This window comes from Neofelis nebulosa, chromosome 6 (genome assembly GCF_028018385.1).
Source record: "Neofelis nebulosa isolate mNeoNeb1 chromosome 6, mNeoNeb1.pri, whole genome shotgun sequence".
Lineage (NCBI taxonomy): Eukaryota > Metazoa > Chordata > Mammalia > Carnivora > Felidae > Neofelis > Neofelis nebulosa.
The window spans coordinates 50670615-50689004 of NC_080787.1; the positions used below are offsets into that span (position 1 = coordinate 50670615).

General features: G+C 41.1%; 1 protein-coding gene across 1 annotated transcript; it reads left to right on the forward strand.

The window, feature by feature from the left end:
- Nucleotides 1–15358: 15358 nt before the first annotated feature.
- C6H6orf141 (chromosome 6 C6orf141 homolog) lies at nucleotides 15359–17387 on the forward strand. Its single transcript, XM_058734212.1, has one exon. The coding sequence runs from the start codon at nucleotides 15745–15747 to the stop codon at nucleotides 16330–16332; it is 588 nt and encodes a 195-aa protein (XP_058590195.1). The 5' UTR covers nucleotides 15359–15744; the 3' UTR covers nucleotides 16333–17387.
- The last annotated feature ends 1003 nt before the right edge of the window (nucleotides 17388–18390 follow it).

An 18390-nucleotide genomic window follows, 5' to 3' on the forward strand; every position in this document is an offset into this window, starting at 1 on the left:
TGTACTGTTACTCATTATGCTAATTGGCCCCAAACAGCTTGAAACTCTTTGGGGGCGATTACTCTTTTATCTATCTAATTGCTTTCTGAATTTTTCACCACCACCCCCGCCCCAAAATGGGCTCCGTATTTTGAAAGAGATTTTTTTCCATCAATTTTCACTGCAAGTATATATATATATTTTTTTACTTTTATTTTCCAGATAACCATGTTGGATATAATAGTTCAACTTTCAACCCTGTTTCTAGCTCTTTTAAGGAATGTGTGGAGAAATATCTGGAGTAAGGAGAGAATGGCAAGAAGAAAGAGACTCAAGAAGTAGGAAGGGACTGGGTCCTTAATGCTGACTTAAGAAACTTCAGTATGACATACAAAGTGTTGAAGAGTTTTAAGCAGACTATTCATCTGTTTGTAAATCAATCGGGAGGGTATTGCAATAGTCTAGGCAAGAGGTGATCCAAGTTTAGTTTGGCTTTGAATGCAGGTAATGATGTTGGTGAGAAGCGAACCATTACCACAGGTATTTAGGAGGAAAAGGGTGTCAGGATTTCATGGCCACAGGTTATACTGAGACAGACATGTCAAGAATGCCTCCTTGGTGTCTACGGTAGGTGTCTATGTTGTGAAACCCGTGGCTGGTGGTGTTTTTCACTGAGGGAAGAAGTACTGAAACAGCACCAGATGTGAAGCAACTGGGAGCAGAAGGGATTGTTTGTTCAGTCTGGGGATGTTGAGTTTTGAAACCTATTAAGTGATAGGTTCAAGTTGCGTCTCAGGGAAATTGTCTGTAACAGAGGTTTAAATTTACGAGTAGTAGGATCATAGATGGTAACTGAAGCCATGTATTTGGCTGAGCATGCCTAGGAAGGGGCCTTGAGGACATCAACAATTTAAGGTTGAGTGAAGGGGAAGGTTCTGGAATGGGAAAGAGAGTAGCAAAGGCAGGAGGAAAGCCAGGAGGTGACTGTCACCAAACAGAAAGGAGAAAAATATCAAAACAGGGATGGTCAGTGGTGTCAAATTATGCTGAGAGGACAAGAATATGTAAGGAATGAAAAGTTTACATTGCCCTATCAAATATTTTAAATACATGTATGAAAAAGAAGCCAGAAACAAGAAGACATGCGGTATGATTCTGTTTGTATAAAGTTCAAAACCAGGCAAAATAAATCTATAGCCTTAGAAATTAGGAAGCAGTTACCCTTCAGGATGGCAGCAAGAAGAGGATGGAAGTGGCTTCTATTTCTGGTAATGTGCTGATTCTTGACCCAGGTAGGTCATGAAAGTATGTTCACTCTGGGAAGCTCACTGAGCTATAGAATTATAATTTATGCACTCTTCTGTATGTATGTTACACTGCCATCTGAAACACCTATTAACAGAAAACAGACCAATTCGGGGGGCAGGGGGACACATATTCCCTTCACCCAAGAATTCCACTTCTAAAAATATCTTACTGGGGGACCGGGGTGGCTCAGTTGGTTAAAAGTCCAACTTCGGCTCAGGTCATGATCTCACGGTTCATGAGTTTGAGCCCCGTATCTGGCTCTCTACTGTCAGCACAGAGCTGGCTTCGGATTTTCTGTCCCCCTCTCTCTCTTTCCCTCCCCTGCTCACTCTCTCTCTCTCTCCCTCTCCCTCTCTCTCTTTCTCAAAAATGAGTCCACATTAAAAAAATAATAACAATGTATCTTACCGGTATAATAGCAAGTCTACAAAGATTTAATAAAAGGATTTCATTATACATTGTTCATTAAGATTAAAAAGTAAACTAAATATTTTAAGTAACTCACTGATTAAATACAGGGCAGCCATTCAGTGAAACTCTACAGAACACCAGAAAACTGCTTGATATGGAAAAGATGTACGTGATAACACCAAATGCAAAGCAATGCAAAGCAATCACAGAAAAGTCTGTATCATCTATTTAAAATTCAACTGTGAAGAGAGGAAATCGTAGGCAAATAGTTCTGAAAGCAGCATAAAGGCTTTTACTGGGAAAAGAGGAGTCTGGTGAATGGTAGCAAGTACTTCATGGTGTGCCCATGGCTACACATGGTGAAAGGAGTCAATATGGGTAACATGCTCAGCTCTCCTGAGACAGGTACTTGTCCTGTTTTGCAAGGGTCTGTGTAGTTTTGCAAGAATGAATATTCACCCTGCCTAAGAACAACTAGGGGAAAATACAGAAGGACGATTGAGGATTTAATCTGCTCAAATTTTCGGAACAACATAAGGAAGTGCAATTTGGGGTGACACTTATACATCCTCTAAAACAGAATCTCATTTAATATTACAAGTTTTGATTATTTTTGTTTTGCATTTTTAATCACTACTTTTTGTTGGGTGATTTGAATTTTGAGAAAGAATATGAAGTAACTATGAATTAAATGTCCTTAAGTTGTCTGTGACAAAACCTGAAGTTTTGTATCTGTTCTCTACCCTCAGTACACACTAGGGACAGGGAGAAAAATAAAACTGAACGTACGATGGAAGAGTGTAGCACCAACTGTAGAAATGATTTCTTCCTTTCAGGCTGGCATGTTTGCATTAAAATTATTTCAGTGGGGACACTGTTCCCTTAGTGCGGCTAGAATTAACAGCATAGTTCCATTTTCCCAAGTTTGTAATAGCCCATGTTTCTCAATCTCTCTTAGAAACCTTTGCTCCAACTATAAGACCCAATCACTGGCAGTGCCTGGGTGACTCAGTTGGTTAAGCATCTGATTCTTTGTTTAGACTCAGGTCATGATCTCACCGTTCGTGAGTTCGCATCCCACATGGGGTTCTGCACTGACAGCGTGGAGACTGCTTGGGATTCTCTCTCCCTCTCCCACTCTCTCTCTCTCTCTCTGCCCCTCCCTGCTCTCTCTCTCTCAAAATAAATAAATAAACTTAAAAAAAAAAAAAAAACAATCACTTCCCTCTTGCTTTTCTCATTGTGGCTCTTACTACACCGAAAAATGAAAGTAAAGAGGGAAAGTAACCACTCTCGGTCTCTCCTCTTTTCTTCACCCCCTCTTACTTCAGCAGTGCTGGAATCGTGTATGTTATCAGACTTGTTTCTATTTTGTTCACTTCTCAAGAGAATTTTTTTTTCTTAAGTGCATTTTTTTTCACTTCCTCTTTAAAAAAAATTTTTTTTTAATTTATTTTGATAGAAAGAGAGGGAAAGCACAAGCAGAGGAGGGGCAGAGACAGGGGGACAGAGAGAGAATCCCAAGCAGGCTCCGTGCTGCCAGCATAGAGCCTGATACAGGGGCTGCATCCCAGGAACCCTGAGATAGGACTTGAGCCAAGATCAAGAGTAGGACACGAAACCAACTAAGCCAACCAGGTGCCCCTTTTCCACTTCTCTTATTCCTGCCCTTGTGATATTAAAAAATTATAAAGAGAGAATAGTGTCTCAGTATTCCTCTTTCTAGTTTACGTTAAGCTTTCTCTTTCACTAACATCTACATTTTTCCAAGGCAAAATATGTTTTAGGTTTTAAACACTGTTAAAAAGCATTGCTTATAGTATAAGAATATCAGATGTTTGGTTAATACCATGAAGTTATTTCAGTGAACACTAGATGTCAGGTTTTAGTTCCAGATTATTGCACAAAGAGCCAACACTTGAATTGTTGCCAGTTGTCTCATTAGAATTTTTGCTGCATTTTGCTCTATTTGCTTTCAGCAGTTTCTTGGGGCTAGAAAAGTTTATTATAGGGGTTATGTGGAAAATAAATACATAAGAATAGCAATACAAATTCTGAAAATATAAGGTAAAATGAGAGATTAACCCCACCATTATAAAACATACTATGAAGATGATATAATTTATAGTATAGTAATGGTAAGTGATTATGCAGAAAAATGAGATAGAAAAAAAAATTCCAGAAATAACAAGTACCTAGGAAAGTTTAAAATAACGTCAAAAATTACATTTCAAATCACTGAAGTAAAGATGAAATTTTAAATAAATGGCAATTTATTTAAGGAGACAACTGGATAGCAATTTGCATAAAAGTAAAATAAAACTGGATTCATACCTCACACCTTACACCAAAATAAACTCCAAACTGATCTGAAATAAATAAATAAACTTTTGAAAAGGAAAGTGCTCTTTCCAGAGTAGAGTGCTCTTTCAAAACTGTAAATGTGGCCATATCCTAAGCCATTTTCTTTTTTTTTTTTTTTTTTTTTTTTTTTTTAATTTTTTTTTTTTCAACGTTTTTTTTAAATTTATTTTTGGGACAGAGAGAGACAGAGCATGAACGGGGGAGGGGCAGAGAGAGAGGGAGACACAGAATCGGAAACAGGCTCCAGGCTCCGAGCCATCAGCCCAGAGCCTGACGCGGGGCTCGAACTCACGGACCGCGAGATCGTGACCTGGCCGAAGTCGGACGCTTAACCGACTGCGCCACCCAGGCGCCCCTCCTAAGCCATTTTCAATGGTGGGGCTCTTGGATGGCTCAGTCAGTTCAGTGTCCAACTCTGGATTTCAGCTCAGGTCATCATCTTGCGGTTTGTGGGATCGAACCCTGAGTTGGGTTCCATGCTGACAGTACAGAGACTGCTTGGGATTCTCTCTCTCCCTCTCTCTCTCTGCCCCTCCCCTGCTCGCAGGCAGACACTCCTACTCTCTCTCTCTCTCTGTCTCCTCCTCTCTCTCAAAATAAATAAACAAACATTAAAGTAAATAAATAAACTTTAAAAAAAGAAAAGAAAACATGGTTTAGTTTCTTTGTGACCTGGACATGAGAAAAACCTTCCAAAACTCAGAAACTCCAAAATCAGAGGTAATAAAAGAAAAATAAATTAAGTTTGATAGTCAAAATAGAAATGACAAACTAGGAGAAACTATTTAAAATTTACACTATACATGCAGGAGAATGAGAAAAGTAGTATATGTCAACATAGATCTCTACTTATTTTGCAAACAGAAACACAGGAAAAATAATCAGAAACTAACTTTTCTTAAATGACCTAAAAACAATGGAGACAGGGATGAGGATAAGACTTTTTTGAATATATCCCATTTGCGTACTTTTGTCTTTTAAACAATGTAGCAACCTGGGATTTAAAAAAAAAAAATCTAGCTCAGAAAGAAAGAGATCAAATATGATAAAATGTTGTCAGTGAATCCAGGTGAAGGGTATGGCAGCCGTTTATTATACTATTCTTTCAACTATTTTTGTTATAGAATCAAAACTACGGGTAATAAGTGGCAGATTTATAGGCAGCTCAAACTGCACAAATGGGAAACACAAGTCACCACAAATTTAAATATAATATTTTCATACAGAGTATTACATTGACAGTCTTCTCATTGGTAATTCCATGACTACTAATTATAATTTCAAATTTGCCATGTTTTACTCTACTCAAAATCCTTAAACCCAGGGATAGGTGACAATTTAGGTCAGCAGTAGATGATGGGATCCTGAGAGGCAAAATATGTGGAAGTAATGTGATAGAAAAAACTGGTTCATTCAACAATGGTGTCAGGCACTGTTCTAGGTATTGGGGAGATAGCAGTGATAGTTACATTGCAGTGAACAAAATAAAGGAAAATCCAACCTGCATTCATTCTAGAGGACATGGCATTTACTATGTGGTAGTCACTATTCTAGGGACTTTGCATGCTAACTCAATCCCAACAACTCTATGGGATTGGTGCTAATCTTACCCCACTTTTCAGGTAGATAAAGGAAGGCAAAGAAAGGGTAAGTATGCTGCCTAAAGTCCCTCTGCTACATACAGCAGCGGTAGGAACTAAATCCAGGGTGTTAACTCCAGCATTCAAACTCTTTGATTCTGCACTTTATCACATTAGAAAGGAAGGAATTTACTTGCATAAAAGACAACAAACAAACAAAGGAGGAGAAAGGGCACAGAAAAGGTAAAAGAGCCACAAAGCAAGGTCAGAGGAAAGTATGCTATCAGGGGTATTAAACTGAAGGAGGATGAAATTCCATACCTTTCTTAATGAATTCATGGCATTGAAAATAAAAACGTAAGATTGTCCTTAATATAAGAGCTGAGGAAAAGCAGGGAGTTGGAGGGAGGTGTTGGGATTACCAATGACCAACTCAACCTACTACATATACCATTTTGCCCAAGCCAATCCTTGCCCTTGAGAGGTGAATTATGAAGTATGTTTAAGAAAAAGAGAGATTATTACTAACAGTTTCTTTGAGTTCATGAACATTCCAGGTCAACTTGTTTGCAAACTTGCTTAAGCAAGAGACTCAGTGTTTTCTACCCACTTATTGCTTTGTTGATATAATGTAGCACCATTATAACAGTTATATAAATGGGGAATGCAGGCTTTCTGGATGCACAATATTGAGGATTTCCACAGCTGTTATATCCCTAACCAGATATCACATACATGACTTACACATAATGGGAAGAAAAATTGCCTTGCCCCCTTAAAAGTTTTTATTATAACCTAATCAAGATTAGGTGTTAAGATCATAACCTTTACTAATCAAAGTGATTATTTTATTTGAAATAATTCATAAACATTAATTCACCCCTGTTGAGTCAAAGATTAAATTATCTCTGGAGTAACACCACGTGTTGCTGCTGAACAGGTCAAATTTGTTTATGCTCAAGATGGATATAAGGTAAAGAACATGAGTTCTTTATTATCATCATTAGATGCTGACTCAACCACTAATGATTCAATTTCCTGTTTAATAAGTTGTTTACTCATACTCAATGAGAGGGCTCAGTCTTATATCTTGATCTCTGACAGGACAGAATGATGATGAATATACTTTAAAACTGTGGATGATGCAGGCAGCTGACAGTGAGTTGCAATATTTACATCTCTTCTAAGTAGCTACTACTCAGAGCTACATGAGTCAGCCCCTGCAGATAACTGGCAAACCTAGCATGCTTTGTCTTTTAACTCCAAATCTCAAAGTACCTGGACAATAGCATTTAGGGGTCACCAGCTCTCTATGGAGTGAAAAAGGAACATGCATAAATATTTCATTTAAGTATATATATACAATATAAAATTTATATATATATTTATATTTATATTTATATTTATATTTATATTTATATACACAAGCTACAAATTAGGTAAACTTAAGGCTCTTTTTTCTTCTCCCAGGAACACAAATATTGGTCACTCAAAATTTAAGACAAAGATTTCTTTTAAAAATTTGCCTCAGACCACTGGGCTAATCTGCTTGATATCCACAGAATTGCCACTTTCCCACTCTTCCTCTTTCCCCCCACTAATTCATCACTACCAACATTTACTCCTGTATCCCAGGACGATGAGCCTGGTTCTCATTTCCTACCTCTAGCCCTTGACTTTTGCATCTTTCTCTGAGGACCTCATTAAAAACTTTGCTTTAGGTACCCAGTACTAAAGAACAAAACTGAACTTTAAAAAACTAATTTAAGAATATTTTGCAGGCCTAGGGGTGCCTGGGTGGCTTGGTCGGTTAAGCGTCCGACTTTGGCTCAGGTCATGATCTCACGCTCCATGAGTTCGAGCCCGGTGTTGGGCTCTGTGCTGACAGCTCAGAGCCTGGAGCCTGTTTCAGATTCTGTGTCTCCCTCTGTCTCTGCCCCTCCCTTGTTCATGCTCTGTCTCTCTCTGTCTCAAAAATAAATAAACGTTAAAAAAAAAATTTTAAAAAAAAGAATATTTTGCAGGCCTAAACATGAGATCTGAAACGATAAAATCTTAGAAGAGAGCACAGGCAATAATTTCTCTGACATTGGTCATAGCAACATTTTTCTAGATATGTCTCCTGAGGCAAGGGAATCAAAAGTAAAAATAAACTATTGGGACTATATCAAAATAAAAAGGCTTCTGCACAGCATAGGAAACAATCAACAAAACTAAAGGACAACCTGCTGAATGGGGGGAGGTATTTGCAAATGACATGTCCTGATAAAGGTTTAGTATCCAAAATATATAAAGAAATTATAGAACTCAGTACCAGAAAAAAACAAATAACCCAACTGCAAAATGGGAAGGAGATATGAACAGACATTTCTCCAAAGAAGACATGCAGATGGCCAAAAGGCATATGAAAAGATGCTCAATATCAATCATCATCAGGGAAATTCAAATCAAAACCACAATGAGATATCACCTCATACCTGTCAGAATGGCTAAAATCAACAACACAAGAGATAACAGGTGTTGGCAAGGATATGGAGAAAAAGGAACCCTCATGCACTGTTGGTGGGAATGCAAACTGGTGCAGCCACTGTGAAAGACAGTATAGAGATTCCTCAAAAAATTAAAAATAGAATTAACATATGATTCAGTAATTCCACTACTGGGTATTTACCCAAAGAATATGAAAACACTAATTTAAAAATATACATGCACCCCTGTGTTTATTGTCACATTATTTATAATAGCCACACTACGGAAGCAGCTCAAGTGTCCATCCATAGATGAATGGATGAAGAAGATGTTGTATGTATAGATGGTGGAATATTACTCAGCCATAAAAAGAATGAAATCTTCTCATTTGCAACAACATGGATGGATCTAGAGAGTATAATGCATAGTGAAATAAGTCAGGGAAAGACAAATACCATATGATTTCACTCATATGCAGAATTTAAGAAACACAACAAACAAAGGAAAAAAAAAAGATAAACCAAAAAACAGACTCTTAACTATAGAGAACAAACTGATGGTTACCAGAGGGAGTGGGGTGGGGGGGGAGGGACAGTGGAAATAGGTGATGACGATTAAAGAGTACACTTATCTTGATGTGCACTGAGTAATGTGTAGCATTGTTGAATCACTATATTGTACACCTGAAGCTAATACAACATTGTATGTTAACTATGCTGGAATTAAATTTTTAAAAATATATTTTTCAGGCTTCATAATTTTCAAAATGTTATCAGAGGAATCCTTTCATTTGATCTCCACAACAGCCGTGGGAAACAAGTGAGACAGACATTATTCATATCTTCAGATGAGAACATAGGATTGGAGACACTGGGAGACTCGACCAAGATAACATGACCCACCAAAGTCTGCTGACTCAGTCCAGTGGTGATCTCTGCATAGTCTAAGTTCTCTGGGTCATGAGAATCTCAGTTTTCAAACGAAATATGATAGAAGTCTCTTTTAAAAGGCTGATAGTTTTCAAGATCCAGGCTGGATTTTACTTAATTAGAATAACCAACCTCACACTGTTCTCAAACCTGTGCTTTGTGTTCATTTAAGCAGCATGTTTGTTCCGTCTTTTTTAATTCACTCAACTGTGTACAGTGATAGGTAGGATTATGAAGCTCTTTTATGCCATGCATAAGAGTCTGACTTTATTTTTGTAGCTTGGGGAATTGGAGAGGAAGAGTCAGAAAGGAAAATAACCGTGGATTCTGCAAAACTTGGTTCAATATTAGTTATGTGGGGCAGGGTTAGCTTCTTAACAAAAAGGAAGATAACAGAATTGCCAGTCTTACTCATCTTTGAAACAAGGAACACAGAAAAAGTGGGCAGATTTAAGAGAATACATGAGGAGTCTAATTTTAGGTACTTTGGAATCATGGAACATTCAGAAGATGAGTCCAATAGAAAATTGAAGAGAAATATATTTCACCAGATTACACAGTGGTAAGAAACCCCACATTTGCAGTTTTTTTTTTTTAACAACAAAAGTTTGTTTCTTACTGAGAATATGTATTAGCTGCAGCTCTGTCCTATTTGTTGTCTTTGTTCTCTGACCATGGTGGAGACAGCAGCCCTCATCTGGGGCATGCCTAGAGCCAACCTTACAGTGACTCTTCAAGTTTTTGCTCAGACGCATCTGATGTCACAGGAGTTTACATCCTATAAGCTGAAAAAAGTCACATGGCCAAAGCCAACATCAGTGGGGTAGGGAAGTATACCCCCAAAGAGGAAGCACTGCAAGTCATATGGTAAACAAGCCAGGAAATAACTATCCTCTTTCAGGAAGAGGAAGTAAATAATTTGAGACAATAATTCACTCTACCACAAGTTTGGAAGTGGGTCATGGTCTATAAAAAAGATATAAGTTTGAGAATCATTAGCAGCCAGGTTGCAGTTGAAGCCATGAGAATAAAGTCACAGAGAGTATTTTAGACTTGTGAGAAGAAAACTGCAAAGAATAAAACTATTCTCTACATATGCCCCCGTATATACCATGGCACCATTGCTCATAATGTTCCCTTATCCAGAGTGCCCTATTTGTCACTCTCATATCCAAATTCTGTTCATAATAGTATGGTACACATTAGTGCAATTTTTTTACCCCTTCTTTTTAAAAAATGTTTACTTATTTATATTTGAGAGAGAGAAAGGGAGGGAGTGTGGGAGAGAGAGAGAGAGAGAGAGAGAGAGAGAGAGAGAGAGAGAGAGAGAATCTGAAGCAGACTCCACACCGTCAGCACAGAGCCTGACGCAGGGCTCAAACTCACAGACCTATGAGATCGTGACCTGAGCCAAAGTCAGACACTTAACCGACTGAGCCACCCAGGCACTCTTTTACCTCTTCTTAAGAACACACTGACGTCTCGGGGCGCCTGGGTGGCGCAGTCGGTTAAGCGTCCGACTTCAGCCAGGTCACGATCTTGCGGTCCGTGAGTTCAAGCCCCGCGTCAGGCTCTGGGCTGATGGCTCGGAGCCTGGAGCCTGTTTCCGATTCTGTGTCTCCCTCTCTCTCTGCCCCTCCCCCGTTCATGCTCTGTCTCTCTCTGTCCCAAAAATAAATAAAAAACGTTGAAAAAAATTAAAAAAAAAAAAAAAAAGAACACACTGACGTCTCTATTGGAGTGTTACCTCTCCCAACTGTGCAGTTTGGGTAGGTGGTAAGACCAGCTGTTTGCTTTCCCAATGTAGAAGGTGAGGCGATGCCCAAAGGCTTCTCTGATTATATCCTTCCTTTTACTGTCCTGTATTGTCAAGGGGTAAGTACTTTGCATAAACTCAGCTAGTTGGCTACTTCTGAGTGAGATTTTGACTCCTGAGTGAATGCCACAAGGCCAAGTGACAGAGTTGTTCATTCAACCCAATAATGGAAACTGTTCCTACAGTACCAACTTCCTATCCCTCCACAACAGCTTGGACCCCTACCCATTTTAAAGTCTGGTATTCCCGCTTTCCCAACAAATCTGTGAGCTCTTCTTTTTTTTTTTTTTTTTTTTTAACGTTTTTATTTATTTTTGAGACAGAGAGAGACAGAGCATAAACGGTGGAGGGGCAGAGAGAGAGGGACACACAGAATCGGAAGCAGGCTCCAGGCTCTGAGCCATCAGCCCAGAGCCCGACGTGGGGCTCGAACTCACAGACCGCGAGATCGTGACCTGAGCTGAAGTCGGCCGCTTAACTGACTGAGCCACCCAGGCGCCCCCTGTGAGCTCTTCTTAACAACAGTATCCCTTGCTGGCAAGGATGTGGAAAAACGGGAACCCTCTTGCACTGTTGGTGGGAATGCAAACTGGTGCAGCCACTCTGGAAAACAGTGTAGAGGTTCCTCAAAAAATTAAAAATAGAACTACCCGATGACCCAGCAATAGCACTGCTAGGAATTTACCCAAAGGATACAGGAGTGCTGATGCATAGGGGCACATGTATCCCAATGTTTATAGCCGCACTTCCAACAATAACCAAATTATGGAACGAGCCTAAATGTCCATCAACTGATGAATGGATAAAGAAATTGTGGTTTATATACACAATGGAATACTACGTGGCAATGAGAAAGCATGAAATATGGCCCTTTGTAGCAACGTGGATGGAACTGGAGAGTGTGATGCTAAGTGAAATAAGCCATACAGAGAAAGACAGATACCCTATGGTTTCACTCTTATATGGATCCTGAGAAACTTAACAGAAAACCATGGGGGAGGGGAAGGAAAAAAAAAAAAAAGGTTAGAGAGGGAGGGAGCCAAAACATAAGAGACTCTTAAAAACTGAGAACAAACTGAGGGTTGATGGGGGTGGGAGGGAGGAGAGGGTGGGTGATGGGTATTGAGGAGGGCACCTGTTGGGATGAGCACTGGGTGTTGTATGGAAACCAGTTTTACAATAAATTTCATATAAAAAAACACAACGGTATCCTTACGATAAAGCCTATTTTCCTTAAATCATTTGAAGTAGATATACTAGTCAATTTATATTACCTTAACAAAATACCATAGACTGAGTGGCTTAACTATAGAAATGTATTTTCTCATAGTCCTGGAGGCTGAAAGTCCAAGATTGGAGTGCCAGCACCGTCAGGTTCTGGCCAGAGCTCTCTTCCTGACTTGCTGATGGCCACTGTCTTGCTGTGTCCTCACAGGGAAGGTGGGGCGGTGGGCAGATCTCTCTTCTTTTAAGTCCTTTCAGACCCCACCCTTATGACTTCACTTAACCTTAATTACTTCCTAAAGACCCCATTTCTTGAGATAGAAACATTAGGGGTTAAGCCTGCAAGTGGAGGGTAAACCTTCTAACAGCAGAAGTAGTACAATAACTGAGAGTGATACTATATCATTAGTATTGAAAATAACTTCTGAATCTAACAGGCAAAATGAGAGGGACTGGTGCCTGGGAGATTGGATTAGTAATGACAGGCTTCTTTTGACCTTACCACGGTATAGAGTATGCCACCACTTTTCAGACCCCAGGATATAAATTGTTTTACTACCCCTCCATGGCTGTATATTTGCAAGTGTTGTAGGCACTTCAGAGAGGAAGTAAATGGGTTCACTTTAGCACCCCTTCTCAGTCTTTTAGGCACTATGAGATATTAAAACAGAGCAGACACCACTACTCTGGAGGCACACTGCCTATTTCTCTGTTTTATATTCTTTTTAGACTTTATCTCTTTGAAGTTTAATTTATTCTGCATTTCCTGTGAATATTCTTTTATGCATTAATACATATTTCTTGACATCTAGAAATTCAGGTGCCACATGTTGGGTGAATCTGCCTCAGTTCTCAGCAATTAAGTTTTCCCCCTTTTACATTCCCATTCTAATCCCTCACCCAATCTCCAAAGGCAAAAAATAAAATAAAATAAAATAAAATAAAAAGTCATAAAACTTGTGGTCTCCATTACACTTCCCTCAGAATACCGACACCGGGACACCTGGTTGGCTCAATCTATTGAACTTCTGACTCTTGATTTTGGCTCAGGTTATGATCTCAGGGCCATAAGATGGAGCCCTACCTACATCCTACATCAATGGGGCGGGGAGGAATCTGAACTGGCAGTGCAGAGCCTGCTTGGGATACTCTCCCTCTCCCTCTCTCTCTCTCTGCCCCCCAACCCCAAGTTCTTGCTCTCTCTCTCTCTTTCAAAACAAATAAAAATAGGGGCGCCTGGGTGGCGCAGTCGGTTAAGCGTCCGACTTCAGCCAGGTCACGATCTCGCGGTCCGTGAGTTCGAGCCCCGCGTCAGGCTCTGGGCTGATGGCTCGGAGCCTGGAGCCTGTTTCCGATTCTGTGTCTCCCTCTCTCTCTGCCCCTCCCCCGTTCATGCTATGTCTCTCTCTGTCCCAAAAATAAATTAAAAAACGTTGAAAAAAAATTAAAAAAAAAAAAAACAAAAATAAACTACAAAGAAAAAGAAAAAAAGAATACAGACACTTTCATTGAAATTCTCTCAATTTCCTGCAGGGAAGGGAAATTCAGTGTTATTGCCACTTGAAAGCAGCAAAAAAGGCCTAGAGCTTATCTATATGAATTTTTGGTAATGTTTCTCCTAATGCTGTCCATGGACTACGAGCATCAGATTTACTGGGGGGCTTGCTCAAAATCCATATTCTGAGTGCTATCCAACTCTATAAGAACAGAATTGCTGAGAGTAGGGTAAGACATTAATCATCAGGAGATTTTCATGTACATTAAAGTTAAGGTATCATATCCTACTTTTGGACATAGGGTTTGAAGAATGAACGCTTCAAGAGGACAAGCAATTTGGCTTGTTCCCCCAGATGTCCCCATCACCTAGAATATTGGCTGACATTTCCCACACACTCAGTAATTAGTGGTTAAGTAAATGAACAGAAAAGAACATGAAGTTGTAGGCTTAAAACAGGAGTAACTGGAAATAGGAAGAAGCATTAAAACGTGCTAGAATCCTGGTTCCACTGTTTATTGGTGCTTGACCTTGGACAAAAATTTAACCTTGTTCTTCAAAGTTCTCAAGGAGACTAGAGTAATAGTACTACTTGCTTAGTCTATCGTGAAGAATAAATGAATTTAAATATATAGAGTGCTTAGAACAATTCTTGTCTAAAACATTTAAAAACTTTGTCATTTAGCAGTAACCAGCCCAAGGTCAGGCATCTTTTCAGCCAGATCTGACCCAGGTTTTCTCACTCCTCCAACACTCATATACATATGAACGACTTCATAAACAGCAGAAGGTCCTCTCTTTCCAAAATATCTCTTTAAGCACACCACTTGGTTCTTCAGATATGGGTAGAAATTTCCACCATCCCAGTCATTTTTACTTAAGTAGACAGGAAAACAGTGAGCACTTTCTAGTAAAACAAGCACCTGTTACTAAGGATGGACTGGCAATCACAAACTGACCTCCCCTTTCTCCATGAGCTAGTTTCCCCCATTAACCCTAGTCAAGGATGAGGGTGTCAGCAGGTGGCCAATGAGAAGATTCCAAAAGTCTACCCAGAAATACATACTTTTTTTTTTTTCCTTCAGAACTTCAGATATATACTTTTTTTTTTAACCGCTGGGGTGAAAGAGAAAGGGAGTGGAGGAGTAAAGGTATAGATTTAAAAAATAATGAGGAGTGCCTGGGTGGCTTGGTTGGCTAAACCTCAGGCTCTTGATTTCAGCTCAGGTCATGATCTCACGGTTTGTGAGTTCGAGCCTGCATCCTACTCTGCACTGACAGTGCAGAGATTCCCTTTCTCGCTCTCTCTACCCCTCCCCATTTATACTCTCTCTCTCTCAAAACAAATAAATAAACTTAAAAAAAAAGACACCTTGATCTTTGTTCTACAAAAATAAAAAAATACAAAAATGACGCAAACACCAAATTTTAAATCCTGAAGACGTTCATTTAGTGATGTTTTTGTTTTGTTTTTGTTCCATGCAAAGCACTAACCCCCTTCGCAGGATAAGCATCGATTATAGCCAAAATGAAGATAGAAGCGACCACTGTCCTGCAGATCCTGGCATCCCAAAAGAAGAACAACCCCACCAGAAGCCGCGTTCTCAAAGGCTTCAACTTTTCTAGCCTGATCCCTAGATCCACATTCAATAATGTTGGCAGCATGATGGGGATGGATTTGGAGTGGACACGAAACCGTTTTCACAGCATTTGATTAACTCAGATAATTAAAGCAAAACCAAAACAACCTTCCCTATTCCTTCACCTGGAGGCGTGTCGTTGGAAAGAAGAGGGCGCCGCGGGTACTTCAAGGGGGGCGCTGTGCGAGGGTGTCTTTTGCGCCTCTGCCCTGTAGAAAAGCAGAAGGTGGGAACCAGAATACAACTGGGATGTAAGAAGGGGTAGAGAAGTACGAAAAAAGCAGCAGGGCTAGGGCCGAGAGTAAGAAGAAGAAAGAGAAGCGCCTGCGGGGAGGTCAAGCTAGGCGGCCCCAGGTGGACGCGCCGGGAGGTGGCGAGCTGCAGGAGGCGGGGTCTGCACCCAGCTGACCGTGGGCGGGGCGGGGCGAGGCGGGCGGCCCCGGGACCACACCCAGCGCCCGCGTGGCCCGCGCTTTCCCCAGCTCAGCGGGAGTTTGCCGCCGGAACCGCTGAAAGGGCCGACGGATGAATGAGCCTCCCACCGGGCTGGGGGGCCCCGGGGCCTCGCGGGCCTGAGAATCTCGCGGACGCTCCCCGCAGCCTGGGGCGCACCGGGTCCTTCCCGCGAGACGTGGGGCGCGGGGCTCCCCTGGCTCCTGGCTCCCGGAATCCCGCGGCGACTGCGGGGGCGAGCGGAAGCCAGGGCGGCGCTCCCGAGAACCGCCCGGTGGCGGAGAACCTGGACTGTGAGCCCTGGGTCAGAGAGAAAGTGCTCTTTCTTCTGCACCCAGAGAGATGGTTGGGGACTCCAGGGGACCCTGCGCGGGAAGAAGCGGCCGGTGAGGAGGACTTCTTCCAGGCGGCCGGAGACGACCGGGAACCCAACTGCCCTTCCCTCTTTCCGGGAAAAAAGGGAATTTCTGGCAGCCGTGTAGACGCTCCGTTCGGAGCCCCGCCGCAGGACCCCACAGCCCCGCCCAAGTCCGTGCTCGTGCGGATCGTGGACTATCAGGTAACAGAGGAAGTCCTGTGGACCGCCTGGACGCAGGGCCGCATGACCAGGCGCACGGAGGAGCACTCCATGACCGCGATCACGTTTCGCACCAACAGGGAATGAAGCCGGCTGTGGGGCGCCAGGCCCCCCGAGAACCCCGGGCTCTCTCCCCTTGGGGGGAGGCACCCCGCGTCCACGCTGCGGAGAGGTCACTTCGCGGTCCCCGAGGACTTGATTGCCCGAGGATATGAAACAGGAAAGGAGAGCCTGAGGAATGTTGCGAGCAGGTGGTTGAGCAATAATCCTTAAGAAAAATTCTCTCCTGGGAACGCCAGCCTGTAGTTATCCAACGGAAGGACTTTTTGAAAGACTGAGGCAGCGCTTCTGGGAGGCGGATGTTACTCCATACAGAATGAAGAACAGTGAGCAACATAATACCTCCTTTGTGTCTTAAATACTGTGACGGCCTGGGGACCTAAGTCATTTAGAAGAGGGGCAGGAAAGGTATTTTCAGATTGGTAAAATGTGAGCCTTTTGAAATAAGAAAATGCTTTTGTTAAGTCTCATTTTGCAATACATCTCAATTGATCTCTTTGCTGCCTCCGTGATCTAAGAAAACCAGAAGTGCAGTTTGAGGTCTGCCCCCTAAAGGGGGTGGGAGTAGAAGAGGAGAGCGGCTTCTTTTAAAGCTGAAAAATAAAGTAAAAAGAAATGGGAAAATTAAAGTACCAAGTAAACAAAATATTTTCTTTTTACTTTCTTCTGATGTGCACATTTTTCTTTTTTATTTCATTAAGTGTTAGGGAAAAAAAACAAAACTAGGAAAAGAAGAGGGAGAACAGAAGGCCCAGCTTTGAAGGTGAGATGCCATTTAAATGGGCTTTATACTCCAAAGTATTTAGTCTAGTAAAAATACTTTTTATCTGGTTGTTATTTATTTTAAAGTTTTAAATACGGTAGATAAATCGGATCTCAAGGTAGATAATGTATAGTTTGCTTTACATGATTTGTGTGTCTTACTCATGTCCTTAGCTCCTTATTAATAACATTTGTATGCAAGACTGGATTGAAAATACGTCTCTCTTGATGTGTTGGAAAAGAAAGAAATTTTTTCTGGTGCTATTGAAATAACTCATTTTATTTGTTCCTCTTTTTTTATTAAATACTGTTGTCATGAACTCTTTAGTAGTGTGGCCTGGTTTGGAGATCAGTGAGAAGCAAAGATGTACTGCTGGACTTCAGCTGTGTTGAAGGAGTCTTTGGTTACTTCAAGAATGAACAAAACAAATGGGACTCCTGGCTTTTGAGGAGTAAACTGTTGAACAGTGCCCCCTACCTCATTCCTCCCTCTTTGCCCTTTATTTTCAATTTAGAGCTTGAAATGTCCTCAGATATCATCTGATCCTCTTGCCTCCTGGCAGACAAGATAGGTAAGATACATCCCTGTTTTACAGATGACCTAACCTAGGTATAGAGACCACGTGGCTTGGGTAGGTCACACAGCTAGTAATTGCATACACTTACTAAGTAGGTAAGAATACAATCTCCCTTCTAAAGGTTTGAGAATGGCCTTCAGAGGGACTTAACTTGTTGGGAGTCAAAACATGACAGAGCATCCTGGGTTTTCTGACTCATGTTTATGGAAGGTGCTAGAATCACCTTGATGCCCCAGAGTCCTACAAGGTCTTTTGGCTGAAGGATCACCACTGGCAGTTCTTAGGACCATGAGACCCACACTGGAGAGAAGAATTCAGCACCTGACCTCATCTCGGTTCAAAGCTTCTTGGTAGATAGAAGGGGTAATATAAGCCCCATAAAGTGAATTATCCTTTACTCCAACAAACTTGTCTGGCCCCTATGTGAGGTTAAATTTCTTTGGTAGACAGTTTTCAGGACTGAAAATTAATTTAATGAATTTGGTTGTGAGTCATTATGTGACCCAGGTGACTGAACATTGAATTTACAGTCAGCAAGGAAAGCCTCCTCAACATTGACCAAAATGTCATTTTGTTGCCTTCTGTATGGAGGCAAACTCTGAAGTTCAGCTTTTGGGTTCAAAACTGTCCCATTTCTTACTGTGACTTTGGACAAGTGCTTAATCTCTATGTGCCTCTGTGTCCTTATTTGTTAAGTAGGAATAATAAATAGCATCAACCTCATAATAAAGTTTTTTTTCCTGGG

Coding starts and splice junctions, on each gene's coding strand:
- C6H6orf141 (XM_058734212.1), top strand. CDS start 15,745: ATGAGCCTCCCACCGGGCTGGGGGGCCCCGGGGCCTCGCGGGCCTGAG.